This window comes from Pezoporus flaviventris, unplaced genomic scaffold, assembly GCF_033815535.1.
Source record: "Pezoporus flaviventris isolate CSIRO_AGI_PZ_B2104156 unplaced genomic scaffold, CSIRO_AGI_Pfla_v1 ptg000016l, whole genome shotgun sequence".
Taxonomy (NCBI): domain Eukaryota; kingdom Metazoa; phylum Chordata; class Aves; order Psittaciformes; family Psittacidae; genus Pezoporus; species Pezoporus flaviventris.
The window spans coordinates 194,772-208,496 of NW_026892564.1; the positions used below are offsets into that span (position 1 = coordinate 194,772).

Below are 13,725 nucleotides of genomic sequence, written 5' to 3' on the forward strand. Positions count from 1 at the left end.
AGTGCATAGAACTGCAGTTAAGTTTCCGCAGGTCTGCAAGGATACGTTCTCGGCACTTCTCTAGAAACATTGAAAACCTATTTCTGTTACAATTGTTTCACAATTCGCTAGCTCCTGAAGTGCAGATTACTATTTTTATTATTACTGGGGGGGGGGGGGGGGGGGGGGAGGGATGAGGTGGGAAGGAGTATTTGAGGTATTTGCTGCTATGAAATGGAGGTTACAGATGCAGTAGTAAAGAGACACTAAGCACTCTCTTTCTCATTTATTTCAGGCAATGACAGTGGTAGAATTTAAACCCTCACGTGGGATGAGGGCGCAGCCAATAACAGTATCATATACAGTTTGTTTTCTACATAGTCAAATATATAAAAGTTTCATGAAACTCATCACTGGGAGGGCCAGTACAGTCAGTCCATGAGTTGTCTACTCGGTTAGACCAAGCTTCTTCTTCAGAGATTCTGGCATTTCTGGTGGAGGCGGACGAGGAAGTCTGAAATAGACCTTCACAGAATCATAGATGAACCACTGTAGCGCAGTCAGGGTACCAATCATAATGATACGGGCAAACAGACCCTTCCATACACCTGCAGAGCAAAACAAAAAACATGAGAGGTGTAAGACAACAGGAAAAAAAGAAATCCCCCCCCCAAACACAACATGCCATAAATGCTTGATCCAAAATACACAAAAGGAAAGATGTACCTTTGAATCCAAGCCTCTGAAGAACCTGTGAAGCAGAACTGCCCTTTTCTTTGTTCAACACAGACACTACAGAGTCAGCAGGATGGGACACAATAGCACAGAACACACCAGCTGAAAGAATAATTTGACATTAGTTCTGTGGTATTTTACCTGTACCATAACTGTGTACATGAAGTACAACTACCTGAAACACCTTCTAATAAACTGCACAGAAATTATGGCAAGCCTCTTAGTATCTTCAAACTGCAGTTTCTATATTTGGACATTAATATCGGTAATATATAGGAACAATTAAGAGTACTGTCCTACTACAGACCCATTTGCCACTTACAGATTAGTGTGGGGTTTTTTTCCCTGCACATTTAAAGTTATATGTAATTTCTCTTATTCCAGTCACATCTATTTGATATTCTGAAAAGGGACAGGCTTACAGAATTGCAGTAGTCCATTAATGAAGTGTAAGACTTAAAAGATTCCTTACCAATATAGCCTGCCACAAATGTGACTACCAGTTGTTCTCCTTTTGTACATTCATTTCGTGGCTTGGGAACGACATACTTGTAGAGAGCTTCAACAGTACGTTCAAAACAGGCAAATTTCATCATTGTGTATGGAATCTGTCTCATCCATAATGGAGCAACACCTTTATAGAAACTTAAAAAGAGAAGAGCCAAATTCAGTTTGATTTTCTCCAGCACTTAAGGTACATTTCTAACTTGGTGTGTGCGTTAGCTTACTGTTGCCATCAAGAATGTAACTTCTAAATACTGACACTGTAAGGGTTCAGTGTCTCAATACATACATAGCAGAAATTTAAGTTTTATTAGTTCCCGAGTATTAACTTACAACAGCAACATGAATTAGAATTTACCTGATCCCTATACTGCACGGCTGTTTCTGTAGTCACTTCAGATCCCAAAACACTGCACTAATGCAGTACTGATACTACAAGTGCAGTAAGGCTTATGTCTGCATACCAGCCAAGTCCTGATAGCAATAAATGACTTGTGTATTTACAGCCACTTCTATCAGAACAGAAAGCTAACATGCAGTTATATTACTCTTACATGCCAATGACTCAAGCATCTTTGACTGTACAACCAAAAAGTTGCTGAATATCTCTGACTGGGACTGCTAGAAAATGAAGTTATCCAGCAGAACTCAGCACAAAGATACTCACAAAGATGGATCTAAGGAGCATGTGGAATTAACAGTCAGTATTATACGCTAAAGCCACAATTAGTTTTAGCAACAGTTCTTCATTAGGAAAAAAAATACTCAACATCAAGATCCTGAATAAAAAAATTATAATCAAGAGATACTTACGCCCAGATGCCTTCTTCTCCAAACATTTTAGGTACAGCCTCCCGCAGAGTGTTAGCGTATCCAGGCTGTGTCTGAATTCGAACTTTAGCAGCTTCCATTGGAGCCAGAGCAATGTCAGCAAAAAATTCTGCACTGGCAGATGCAGCTAAATATAGTGAAGTACGCCACAAGTATGCATTTTCCTGAAGGGAATTTAAACACACAGTTTTGTTAATGAATCATGCTTTTGTGAATACTCTGTGTTACTAATACTACAATAAACATACTGTCACGTAAACCACTTAAGGCTTACCTCTCCTAGCATGTTGCCATACAGGATCTTGAAAACTTCATAGAAACCAAATTTACAAAGCCCCTGCATGGAATATCCAAAAAAGGTTGGAGCCCAACCCTTAGCCAAGCCACGAACACCATCTTCCTTGATTGTCACTGAAAATCCATTGAAGATGCTCTTGTATTTTTGTGGATCAACCTAAACAGAATAGGCAGTTAATTGCTTGATATAGCTTACTACTTTCCTCTCAGCCCCCCACCATCTGAAACATAAAATTCTTAAATTCCTCATACAGCTGGCTTCCTATGGTCCCTGGACAAATGACGTACTCACAAGGTTACACTAATGTAACCGTAATGGTTATTTGCTAGTCTCAAGCCCTTACTTTAACAGCCAGTATGTTCCTCAGTAACTGGGAACAAACCAACCATGTGAATTTTGCTTTACATTTATTCTCCAAATCAATAATATGACTTTCTGAAAAAGATTTACTGAAATCACTATTCTAACCCTGTCAGTAGTATACTTATATAATTCTGTTTAGATCAGATTCTTTCAAAATTTGATAGCTTCTGTCAGCAATCTCAATCACTTTACACACCTATCAACACCCAGGTGTTGCCACAAACCAAGCCTGACAATTCACCTGATTCTTTATCAGAAAAGGTTAGTATGATCCCTCTACCCAGTTCAATTCAGACAGATAGAGCAAAGCAGATCAAAGAGTACTCAAAAACTTCTATACTTGCACTTTCACTTCAAAGTAAAGGGTACATACAAATTATTTTCTGCACACAAAACTTTTGAGTGAGATTTCATTAATAACTCATTAGAAATTTTAAAAAGGACCAATGTGAATAAGTACGTCATTCTGACAAATTTTAAGTCTCATCATAATGTTAATTTTCATATATGACATCATCTAATGTTTCCTCAGAGAATAAGGAAGGTATCAAACAAGAAGTCAACTAACGATTTCAGAAAGAGCTATGGAACACATGTGCCAACCTGAAGTGACTGTTATTTTGTCTTGCAGTCTGGCAAGAACCTACTTTGAGACCTAGTTCACCTAAACATCCAGAATTTCATAATACTGGGTATTTAAGTGGGTACTGTAAAATAAGACTATATTTGTGTCATAATTATGCTTAATTATCATCTACATAAAAGCTGACCTCTTCTTAAAAAAACGTAAGAGCAGGCAAAGGGTTCCTGCCTGGAGCATCTAGGAAGCATCAGTAAGGTCCTCTGTACTGGATCTGTATAGAGATACATGCTGACAGATTTTACAATGTAACACCAGGAATCCACACCTTCCTCTAACTGCTGGAGAAGAAAGGGGAAGTGTCACTACCCTTGCCATGTAGGGGAGCCCAGGACTAGCAGCCCAAACTGTGCACACCAATCACACAGCTGAAGCCTGGAAAGCATGAGGCCTCGCTTCCAGTTGTATACGCAGCACTGTGTCTCTCTCAAGACTTATGCCTGTTAACCCAATCTGGAGTCAGATTAACAACTGAGATGCTATATCTTCTCTACCCATGATCGATCAATCTCCTCAGGAAACTCAACCTTAGGTATGGGTAGTCAAGGTACCAATCTTGTATTCTGAAGTCTGTAACAATGAAAGAGTGCACTTAAGCTACATTTTCAATAACACATACAGAGCTACAACTACAGCTATTCCCCACTAGCAGAAACAGGGAATTCCTACAGTTAACCTTGTCTTGATGCAAATTTTGTAGAAAGCAGCATGCTGCCGTCAATTGAGGTACGGCTGTTTTACAGAATTACTAGTTTGAGACCAGAACCTCAGGTGCTCTCAAGTACATGAAAAAGGTTCTCCTACAAAGGATGCTAAATAAAGGCCTTTCAGAATAACACAATTTTAAAGAACACCACATTCAGTATTCCTAATGTCACTAATAGGTCTTGTTAAATTCACTGTTCCCTCCTAATCTCAGTTCTACCATTACAAAACTGCCACTTCAATAGTCAGTCAGCCTACGCAAAAGGGAAGTCATTAACTACTGTATTTCCCAAAATTTAGAAGTTTGCTTCAATTTGTTTTTCTTGAGGCACAGATTTGCCTGAATAAATCCAGTAGTACGTTTCTATCTACGGCTGTTCACTAGATGATTTTACTGTGGAAACTGTTATTGCAAATTAAGTGTGATGTGATGACATCCCTTTCAATTCTATCAAGAACCACTTCAAGAGTAACCACAAGCACCGATGGCTTTACCAATACCATATCAAGTTTTGCCCATTCTATTCAAAGTGGCATTATCATAAAGTATCCAATCCATAAACCATGCACTGATAATCCACAATGTTAATGGATCAAATTATACATGCATGTCACTTCAAGCTAAAAACCCACAGATCTTCAGAATAGCAAAGATACTATTTTCTTTCTCCAACACCACACAGTGTTAGAGAGCCTACCAGCCAGCAAAGAGTAACATCATGGTTGGTGCCTTTCAGCAAAATCAGTCAAAGGTGTTTTCAATTCAGACAAAAATAATTCACCCAGATTATCTCAAATGCCTCTGCTTCTCTTGAAAGCGGTACGTTGTTAGGCTCACAACAGCAGAGTTAATTCATGTTTACTTACTTCCTATCCTCCATAAAAATTTAGTGTCCCTGCTGTAAAATCTTAATGTGCTGGCCACATAGAGAACCACCTTAAGAAATTTTTAAGTTAATACAAACCTGCATACGACATTTCACTAAATCCAGAGGTACAACAGCAGTGTGCGTCAGGCCACAACTTAGGACCCCACCAACGCCACAGAGAGCATAAAACTTGAGCGAGCCATATTCACAACTGTATTCTGCAGCAAAAAATAAAAGACACACCATGCTTTTGCATAAACTCCATGCACTGTTAGACAATATGTCCAGGGGATAGCTTATCCCTCCAGTTCATTAGTAGATTAAATATACCACACTAAACACACTTTGTCAATGCTACCACATACCGACATGCAGCACAAACCTGCATTCTGCATTTAACCAGGTCTAGAGGAACCAGTGCTGTATGTGTTGTTCCACAGCTAATAATCCCACCAAGGCCACAAAGCAAAAAGAATCTGTTTGAGCCATATGCACAGCTGTATTCTAGTTAATTAAAAAAAAATTAAAAAAATTATATATATAGGATCAATCATAAACAGCAACAAAGCTCAGAAAAGAAATAAAATTGACTGCTACCTTCTTAAAAGTATTACACTGAAATAATCTCCCATATTGTATTGTTCAACTGTAGTGTTATACTCAAAAATAATTCCCTTGCTTTGAATTAGCATCTCTTGGACTGACAAGATTTGGTTCTAAGCCTTTGAAATTAAGTTTGTTCCTTAATAAATAAATAAATAAATAAATAAATGAAAATAGCAATGGAAGAAACAGTCAAGTCTTAGCACTCAGCACACTTAAACCATAGAAATGAATCTCAGAAGCTGCTAACAGAAATTATGACTCAGAGCTGCAATGTCCAACATTTTCTTACATCAAGGAATTAAGCAAGAATAGTATTTCTCTAGTATTACAGCTTCTTTGGTTAAATATTCTATGATAGTACAACTTAGGTATTTAAGTAGAAACCATACAGAACTACAAGATCAGCACCGGATTTTTTTTCTTTATGCAGATACACTTTCAGGTATTTTACAGATTCATACAGATGTTTTTCAGTCTAAAACAATCTCAGATTTATACAGCTTCTGTTTAGTGAAACTGCATCTTATTATCACATTCAATGCCTACAAACAAGGTTCATGAAAGAATCTTCCCATCATGTTTAATCAAGGATATTTCATTTGCACTGCTCCCTATAGTACTATGTATAAAACCATCCAGTCTTTAAAGAACAGGTTATTATTTTTCATAAATTCCATTGACGCAAAGTTACTAGAGCTAGAAAAAAAAAAAGGATGAGTTTCCCTCTTCCATTTTTGAAGAAGCTACAGAGGGCATGATGAGGGACAACCAAGAAACAATTTTTTTTTTGTAATTTTTACAATTAACAGTATGAAATAAGCATGAGGTAGCAACACCATTCTGCTATTATACTTAGCATTTTAAATACATAAGCAAAAGCAATATATTGAATAAGCATATAGAAAACAATACATCACATAGAAAATATTCCCCAGAGTAGAAATGGACAACCTAGGTTCTTTTTCTGTTAAATCTAGTGGTGTTACTTCAATATAATGGAACAGACATTAGTGTTACAGCAACTTAATAAGAACTATCCTCACAAAAACAGTAATGAAAATCAAAAGTCAGCAAAACCCTAACTTTATTCAGAGCTTCTGAGAACTTCTCTGGGCTTTTTTTTCTTCTGTAATAAATTCCTTTATGAACATCAACAAAAATTTACAACTACATTCAACAGCATCAACAGAGCACCAGTTAACACTAGCAGGCTTTTCCAGCTTCTAACTTCGCTTGAGGGAAGGGAACTTCTTCCCTCAACTACTGCAGGCTTTGTATTGCCTGTTATGTTCGTATTTCTCACCTTACTCTTCATAATTAATCAACAAGGCAATAGAAGTGTCACTTTTTCTCCACTTTAAAATAACAAATACTGAAACACAGACACTATATTAAGCCTATACTTGAAGGATGAAATCAGTTAACAATCAGAATAATGCATAACCTATGAGTATTTTTTTTTAAATTGAGATATTACTCAAGACTGTAAATATGCTGGTCCAGGACTCACACACGCCTCTAAAAAAGGTTGGTTATGCTAGCAGACTTGCAAGCAGTAGTAACATTCTGCTTACAATTTGCTAGTATGACTTGCTAAACACAAACACGGTTTTCTATGAAGGTGTAATCAAAGAACAGACTCTTGAGTCTGTATTTCAGGGTAGCTCTGTCTAGCTGAATCTTTGGCCTGCTGCACAACAGTACTGCAGCAGTTATCATGATGCCCAGATACCAGAAGTGCTCATTCACATTCCCTTTTTCACAATAATTTACTGTTACAAGTGATACTCCTCAATTGACAGACAACGGTAGAAATCACAAAAAACTAGAGCTTTATGTACCTGTTTTATTATAATGCTATTGTTCAGACTGACCTGCTGGTCAGGTGTTCAAAACCAAGTAATTAGGAAAAGCAAGCCGGTATTGATTAGGCTTCAGCTCTTTACAGGTACCTAAGTTTGTAATGGTACAGCAATATTAGGGAAAGAAAGCCACACTACATACCAGGCTTTCTATTTTAAAAGAATTAAATTTCCTAAAGACTGTTACATGAAAAGAAAACTGGATAAGCATGTAGTACAGAGAGCAAGAAAATTATTCTGACATACCTAGAAGGGGACTTAGGACAAACACCCTCATGCTACTCAAACATAAACATACAGACCAAAAACTTGTCTACCTATTAAGATAGCTGTATCATAATTATTTGATTTCTCTGCTTCTGATCTGAAACATTAACAAGGGCAAATTCCAAGAGCTGATCATAAAACACTTTGCCTCTGAACTATCCTAGAGTTAATGCTCTGAGATGAGCTCAAAAGACCTTGTGGTTTGTACTGACTTTGTATGACCTTGTGTAAGCTCAGATATCTTCTGAAATGTGTGAACCTCCAACACAAAGGCCAGAGAACCAACTGGTCCATGAAAGAATGAACACAGCAGAAAAAACTATGAAGAATAAGAAACTCTGGTTACCTTTGACAGCATATGCTTTCAAACAAGATGAAGATCATGCTTCACGCTTTCAAGAAATAAGTGCAACCACTGAATATATTCAGCATATCAAAGAATAATTTATGGCTTTAGCTAGTAAGCAACAAGATTACCACACTGAAAGTCAGAAGTACTTTTTTGAAAATGTAATAAAATCCAACAAGTTTATCTCTCTTTCATATATCATATGAATGTTCATGCAAGAGGATTAACACACTTCCGTAAGCATAGTACTTCAGATGAGTATCTTGCTGAAAGTAGTACTACTGCAATTTCATTTTATTTTTTTAATTAAAAGTAGAGGCATGCTTTCAAGTTATCAAAAGCTTAAAATAATTAGAATTTTAACATCTACCTCCACTATTAGTAGTCTCATCAAGGTCTGACCTTTGAAGTCACAAACGCAATAAGGAAACACTTGCACCTAAAATCTAAAATGCATCACTGTATCTTAAGACAGCAGAGCCATCTGGTGCATGCCCAACAACTACAAAGGGCACCTCTAATGTGTCTGGATGTTCAGATGTCCAGCTCTAAATAAACACGGAGAAAAGTAAGAGGAATAGCAAAAAAAAAGGTAAAAAAAAAAAAAAAGTATTTCAAATCCATCCAGATTCACATGCTGCTCTTCTCCAAGGAATAAAGAAGCGTAGGCCTGAAGTCCCAGCCCTCGAGGCTGCAGGCCCAGAAGCCAGCAAATGCACTCTTGCCCCGAAACAGACTCGATCAGCGCTCTCTCTCATTACTCCAAACCAGCACCTTCCCCTGTCACGTCGGATCCCCGCTATCACTTAGCACACACCGCACGGGGAGCGGAAGCTGCCACCAGCGCCTCCCCGGCCCGTGCCCTTCCTCGTCCTCCAAGCGAGCGCGTAGGCCCAGCGCCCGCTACAGAGCCGCTCCTCCCCGGCCCGGCCTAATCCAGTAAGCGTTAACCCTCTTTCCGCCACCCCGGCCGCCGCAAGCCCGCGTGAGCGGAGATCGGGCTGGCAAGGGCGCCTTACCCGCCCGCGGGCCTCGCCACGGCCGCCATCCCTCCCTCCCGCTCTCACCTTCACCGGCGGATGCGGCCGCCAAGCTCCGCCGCGTGGTGGGCCCCTCGGTGGGCTCCGCTCGCTTCCTCACCCCATCCTGGATCGGCTGGAAATGCGGCGCGTAGAAGGGGTTGAGCCGGGCGAGCGGCGCGATGGAGGAGAACATGGTGACCTGAAGCGGGCGAAAAGAGCAGAGCGGCGTGGGACTGCGGGACCCTCCAGGGGCCCGTACGGCTAGTCCCGCACCCAAGATGCGGCCCGTCGCCCCAGGGCGAACAGCGGGTCCCGGCGAGCGGGCAGCCCAATGCTGTCCTGACTCACCTCCTAAGATGGCGGCAGCGCGCGCAGAGGCTGACCGCGGGCCCGGCTCCGTCACTTTGTCCTTCGCCGGCACAAGGGGCGGAGTCACAGCCCAAGAAGCTGCAGAGCGATTGGCAGAGACGCGCTGCCAACCGGCACTACCGCGCACGCGCAGCAGCGACCACCACCCTTCGCCGTTCCCCCTCCCGCCCTTCACGGCTGCGCTCCGTGCCGGGGGAGGTGAGGGGGTCGGGTCAACCCTTATCCCGGGGCTACTAGGCTGCGCCAGGCGGAGCTGCTGGGGACGGGGCACTGGCTGCGCGCCACAGCTGCCGGTCGGTTCACGGGCCGGTCGGCTGCCCCGTGCCCTTGCCTAGGTCAGGCGAGCGCCGCAGCTGCGACAGGCCTGAAGAAGGCTGTGACTTGTTGGGTAGCTCGGAAGGGAGGTATTGGTGCACCCTCCCTGTTAAAACTCTGTGCCTGAACTTCTGAGCCTTCCGTCGTTCTGCCCGTATCTGGGCACTTGCTAGCCAGTCCGCAGAGCTACAGCCCGGGACACTCCCATACTCCTGCTCCAACGGCCTGCTTCTAGCACTAGCAAGCTGTTCTTGGTTCACAGAGCAGGCGACAATCACACCCAGAGTTTAAGATGAGTTTAAAGAAGTCCAGTTCTGTTTACTCACAGCTAGTGATACTTCCTGGCAAAGCTGCAAGAAGCAACTCCTTCAACAAAAGCCGCACCCCTCTGGCCAGGCCCCTGCTGCAGCACCATGCCAGACCCAGCACAGACAAGAGAGAGGCCACCACTCTGCCCACAGCCTCTACAACTGCATTTCTCCTTCCAATGGCAAGCCTGCAAGCTAGCAAGGGCCTGTGCAACAACAGCTACAGCTGCTGTCAGAATAATTGTGAGATACTGTTTTGTTGCAAGTGGAGTGTTATTTAACAGAACACCCATGCTTACCCTTAACTACCTTAAACTACACTTTCTCATAACAGTGTGATTTCACTCATTTTAGTGGATTTACCAGTGCAACACAGTTCAGCTCTCTGGTTATTGAGAGATAAGAACTCCCAAGTTCTCACTATCTCACTCATACCCCTTCCATTACAGTGCTCCGTAACGTAAGCGCAGCAGACAGCACAGCAGGAGGCACACACTGAACATCCCAGCTATTACTTCCAGGCAGGGACCCATACTGAGAGCACACCTGCAGAAACACCCCTTTGGCAACTCAGCAGCTCCTACTGAACCACAATCATACACAGGCAAAAATGACACATGCTTCCTAGCATTGTTATAAAAGTCTAGGTTGGTTAAATCCCTCTTGAGTAAACTTGATTCCAACTGCCAAGCAGGAAAAGGCCGGCTGAACTTGATTCTTTACTTTCACTTGGCTACCAGCTGAGAACCTAAAGTGCTGCTCACTTTCCTGCCACTGGCAGCAAGGGAGACAGGCCAGAATTGTTCATTTTGCTACTGTTCTGCTCTACTCACCTGCATTTAAACAATTGTTGGCAGCAATGTTTTCTAAAAGCCAAATTTCACAAACCAAAGTACATTTAAATGATTGAAATTCTTGCAGAACATAGAGATAACCTCTGTTCCAATTATGAAGGATGAATATGTGACTATACATACATCTAATGGCAATTTTTATGCACAACTAGTACTGACACTTTATAGTCTGCAGAACCATCAGTTTCTTTGGGTTTAGCTGCCAATTAACTTTTAACAGCAGTACTGTTAACAAGTACAGTTAACCAGCAGTCTAACATAACCCTGTGAAAATACCAGAATAATGTGTTTCTGCTGAATGCATACCATTTCCCATCTGTGAAAGAATAAAATAGCAACAGCACGTAATTCAAACTAGCTAGATTAATCTGATTTTCTGACACATATCAAAATTAGTAATAGATGAAAACTTGCAAGATGTTACCTTTTGGTGTCCACTTCTGTCAGATTCACAGTAAAAAGAGCTGTTGTAAAAATTAATCTTTGATTAAAACCATTTTACGTTTCAAATTTGTGGAATTTAGGAAAATGACAGTTTCGCAACTCCAAAGTTTACTTACTTACATCTATCCTTCTGTTACTAACACCCACCACACACACCCTCCATCTCCCCCCCCCCCCCCAAGCAGCACACAATCAACCAACTGCAGACTAGTTTCTGTCCTACAGTAACTCCTCATAGTTCTAACATTTTGGTGAAGCCTGCAAGTAAAATCAAAGCACTTGTAAACTTGTTCTCCAGATGACATACTGCTTTTAAAAATACACAATGAGATGGTGAAACAACCAACCACATCTTTGATAATCAAGTTAGCACAAGTAGCATCTGCTCCTGTCATAAGCATGTATTTTACTTATTTATTCTATTAACACCAGAACTACTAGACCATGATTCTAAAGAATCAGTAACAGATCAATTCAAGCTGTAAGTTTCACAGCCAAAGCCTTAACACTGCAGCATTCTCCTTCAACAGGATCTAAACTAGCTAGGTTGAAATTACATCATCTGAATGCAGGAACTAACAAAATCTCTAAATGGCCTAAGAGTCCCCTCCTCATCTGATGATCTTTTTTATCTAAATTCTCCCCAATGTACCAATGCTGACAAAGAATTTCAAAGTGAGGTGGGACAGAGAATCTGAGGAATTACTTTTCAATATCAATACATATTTCTTAGAGGTATCTATGCCACCTTAGGACTACAAGTTAAATTAACTTGTAGGCCCTATGTTGTATGAACACATACATGTATGTATACATCTGTGATAGCTTGCTTTTGCACTGGTGGAAAGCAGCCTGGTACACTCCCTAAGGAAAAAAAGCTTAAGACATAGGAAAAGTTTTAGATAAAGACAGGTAGCCTTACTAAACATACAGTAAAAGCTGTATTAACAGACAATAAAGGATGTGCTGGAAAGCCTAAGTCTGTTAAACACAAGATTTAAAATTATAATCCATCCCCATATTTATTTTGGCCAGTCAGATAAAGGTTTTGATTTAAAAAAAAAAAAAAAAAGAAAAAAAAGCTTATCAGCCCAATATGCAACTTCAAAGCAAGCCAAAAATATACTATGTAGAAGACATGCCACACAATTTTACAAGCTTTATTCATAATTCTCAGCTGAACAGCCTCTTTTTGGAGCTTGTATTAATTAAAGGCATTATTTTGGTACTCAGCTGTACTTTAACTCTGCACAAACCAGTTAATGGCCTTTAAAAAAAAAATAAAAAAACTAAAAAAAAAAAAAAAAAATCCCCCAAATACAAATCCACAACAAACAAACAGTATTTTGTCCACAGAACCATCTGAGAAGGCAATTAACAGGAACTCCAGATTTTAATACCATGAAGGGTTTTCCTAAGTTGTGCCACAAGAAACAAACTGAAACATACATAGATCAAGTCTATGAGGGACCTGAAAGCTTCTGTAGGGCAGTAGGGAGCATGGTGCTAGAAAATCTACTTGGAGAACAGTTTCCTTCACATAAAAATCAGTTTCAAAACACAGAATTTAAGATCTTGTCTCAGACAGTAGGTAAGCTCTCACAGCCTCACCATGGATCAGGTGCCACAGTAAGTCTCAACACTACAAGTGATACCCCCTAGCCATTCACAGCCTGATACCAGACGCCAAACTGGGCACATGCTACAAGATTAATGCACAATTTAAAGGGAAAAACACGAGCTCTGTGTTAGCTGTAACTCAGACAAGCAAATCAAGGTATGTTTTCAGCACAGTATTCTAAGCACTATGACCAGTCATGAGAATAAAACTCACCAAACCCCCCAATATTGTCATGCCTATTAACTTACACAGCCATTTTTCCAGTCTTTTTGTAGCTGTTGCACTAAAAGGGACTTAAGCAACTTTTACCACATCAGAACTCAACTAATTTTTGCATCTGGAATTTGGATACTAATACCAGTCTGTAAAATGGCTCTATTCTGTGGTTGTGAAAGTTTAACCTGTCTCTGTCTAAAAGTCAAGATAAACTAATGGAACAAAAGTCAGATTAAAAAAAAAAAAAAATGAACACCAGTTCCCATTGTTTCTACACTTCAATACAAAGACTGCAGTATACTTAAGTGTAACTTACTTAGCAGTATTTAGGCAGCTTTATGCACATGCAACTATTCAAGCTAGTAGCATTATTACTACGTGTTTTTCTTATAAACTACATCAATAGCTTTAGTAATGCTAGTAAATCTGTACTTGGGGCTCACAGAGGAAGGAAAAGAGGGAATAAAGAAGGAAGAGATTATTCTCAGAGCTATCTCACACCATTAAATGCCTCAAGCACAAGAAGCTTCCAACATCTTCCAACTACAACCGAGCTACATGTAAGTTA

The 13,725-nt window shown here is 40.4% G+C and overlaps 1 protein-coding gene and 1 non-coding gene across 3 annotated transcripts; both read right to left on the reverse strand.

Annotated features, from left to right (window-relative positions):
• Positions 1–250: 250 nt before the first annotated feature.
• Positions 251–9,528, reverse strand: SLC25A3 (solute carrier family 25 member 3). 2 transcript variants are annotated; one of them, XM_061454538.1, is made up of 8 exons: positions 9,379–9,528; positions 9,076–9,229; positions 5,021–5,142; positions 2,324–2,503; positions 2,032–2,213; positions 1,187–1,359; positions 706–816; positions 251–587 (listed from the first exon to the last, which is right to left on the reverse strand). In XM_061454538.1, exons 2-8 carry the CDS (start codon positions 9,221–9,223, stop codon positions 427–429), a joined length of 1,077 nt encoding a protein of 358 aa, XP_061310522.1. In that variant the 5' UTR covers positions 9,224–9,229; positions 9,379–9,528; the 3' UTR covers positions 251–426. The 2 variants fall into 2 exon arrangements, with proteins under 2 accessions (XP_061310522.1, XP_061310523.1); XM_061454539.1 differs by lacking the exon at positions 5,021–5,142 and adding an exon at positions 5,307–5,428.
• On the reverse strand, positions 1,670–1,909 carry LOC133270020 (small nucleolar RNA SNORA53). Its single transcript, XR_009743651.1, has one exon. It is a non-coding gene; the product is annotated as a small nucleolar RNA SNORA53 (small nucleolar RNA).
• Positions 9,529–13,725: the final 4,197 nt, after the last annotated feature.

Excerpts from the sequence above, each read along its gene's own strand:
- SLC25A3 (XM_061454538.1), bottom strand. The coding sequence starts at position 9,223 with ATGTTCTCCTCCATCGCGCCGCTCGCCCGGCTCAACCCCTTCTACGCG. Across the intron at positions 2,214-2,323 it reads ATGGCAACATGCTAGGAGAG|GAAAATGCATACTTGTGGCG; the intron begins GTAAGCCTTAAG and ends AATTCCCTTCAG. Across the intron at positions 588-705 it reads TCAGAGGCTTGGATTCAAAG|GTGTATGGAAGGGTCTGTTT; the intron begins GTACATCTTTCC and ends TTTGCTCTGCAG.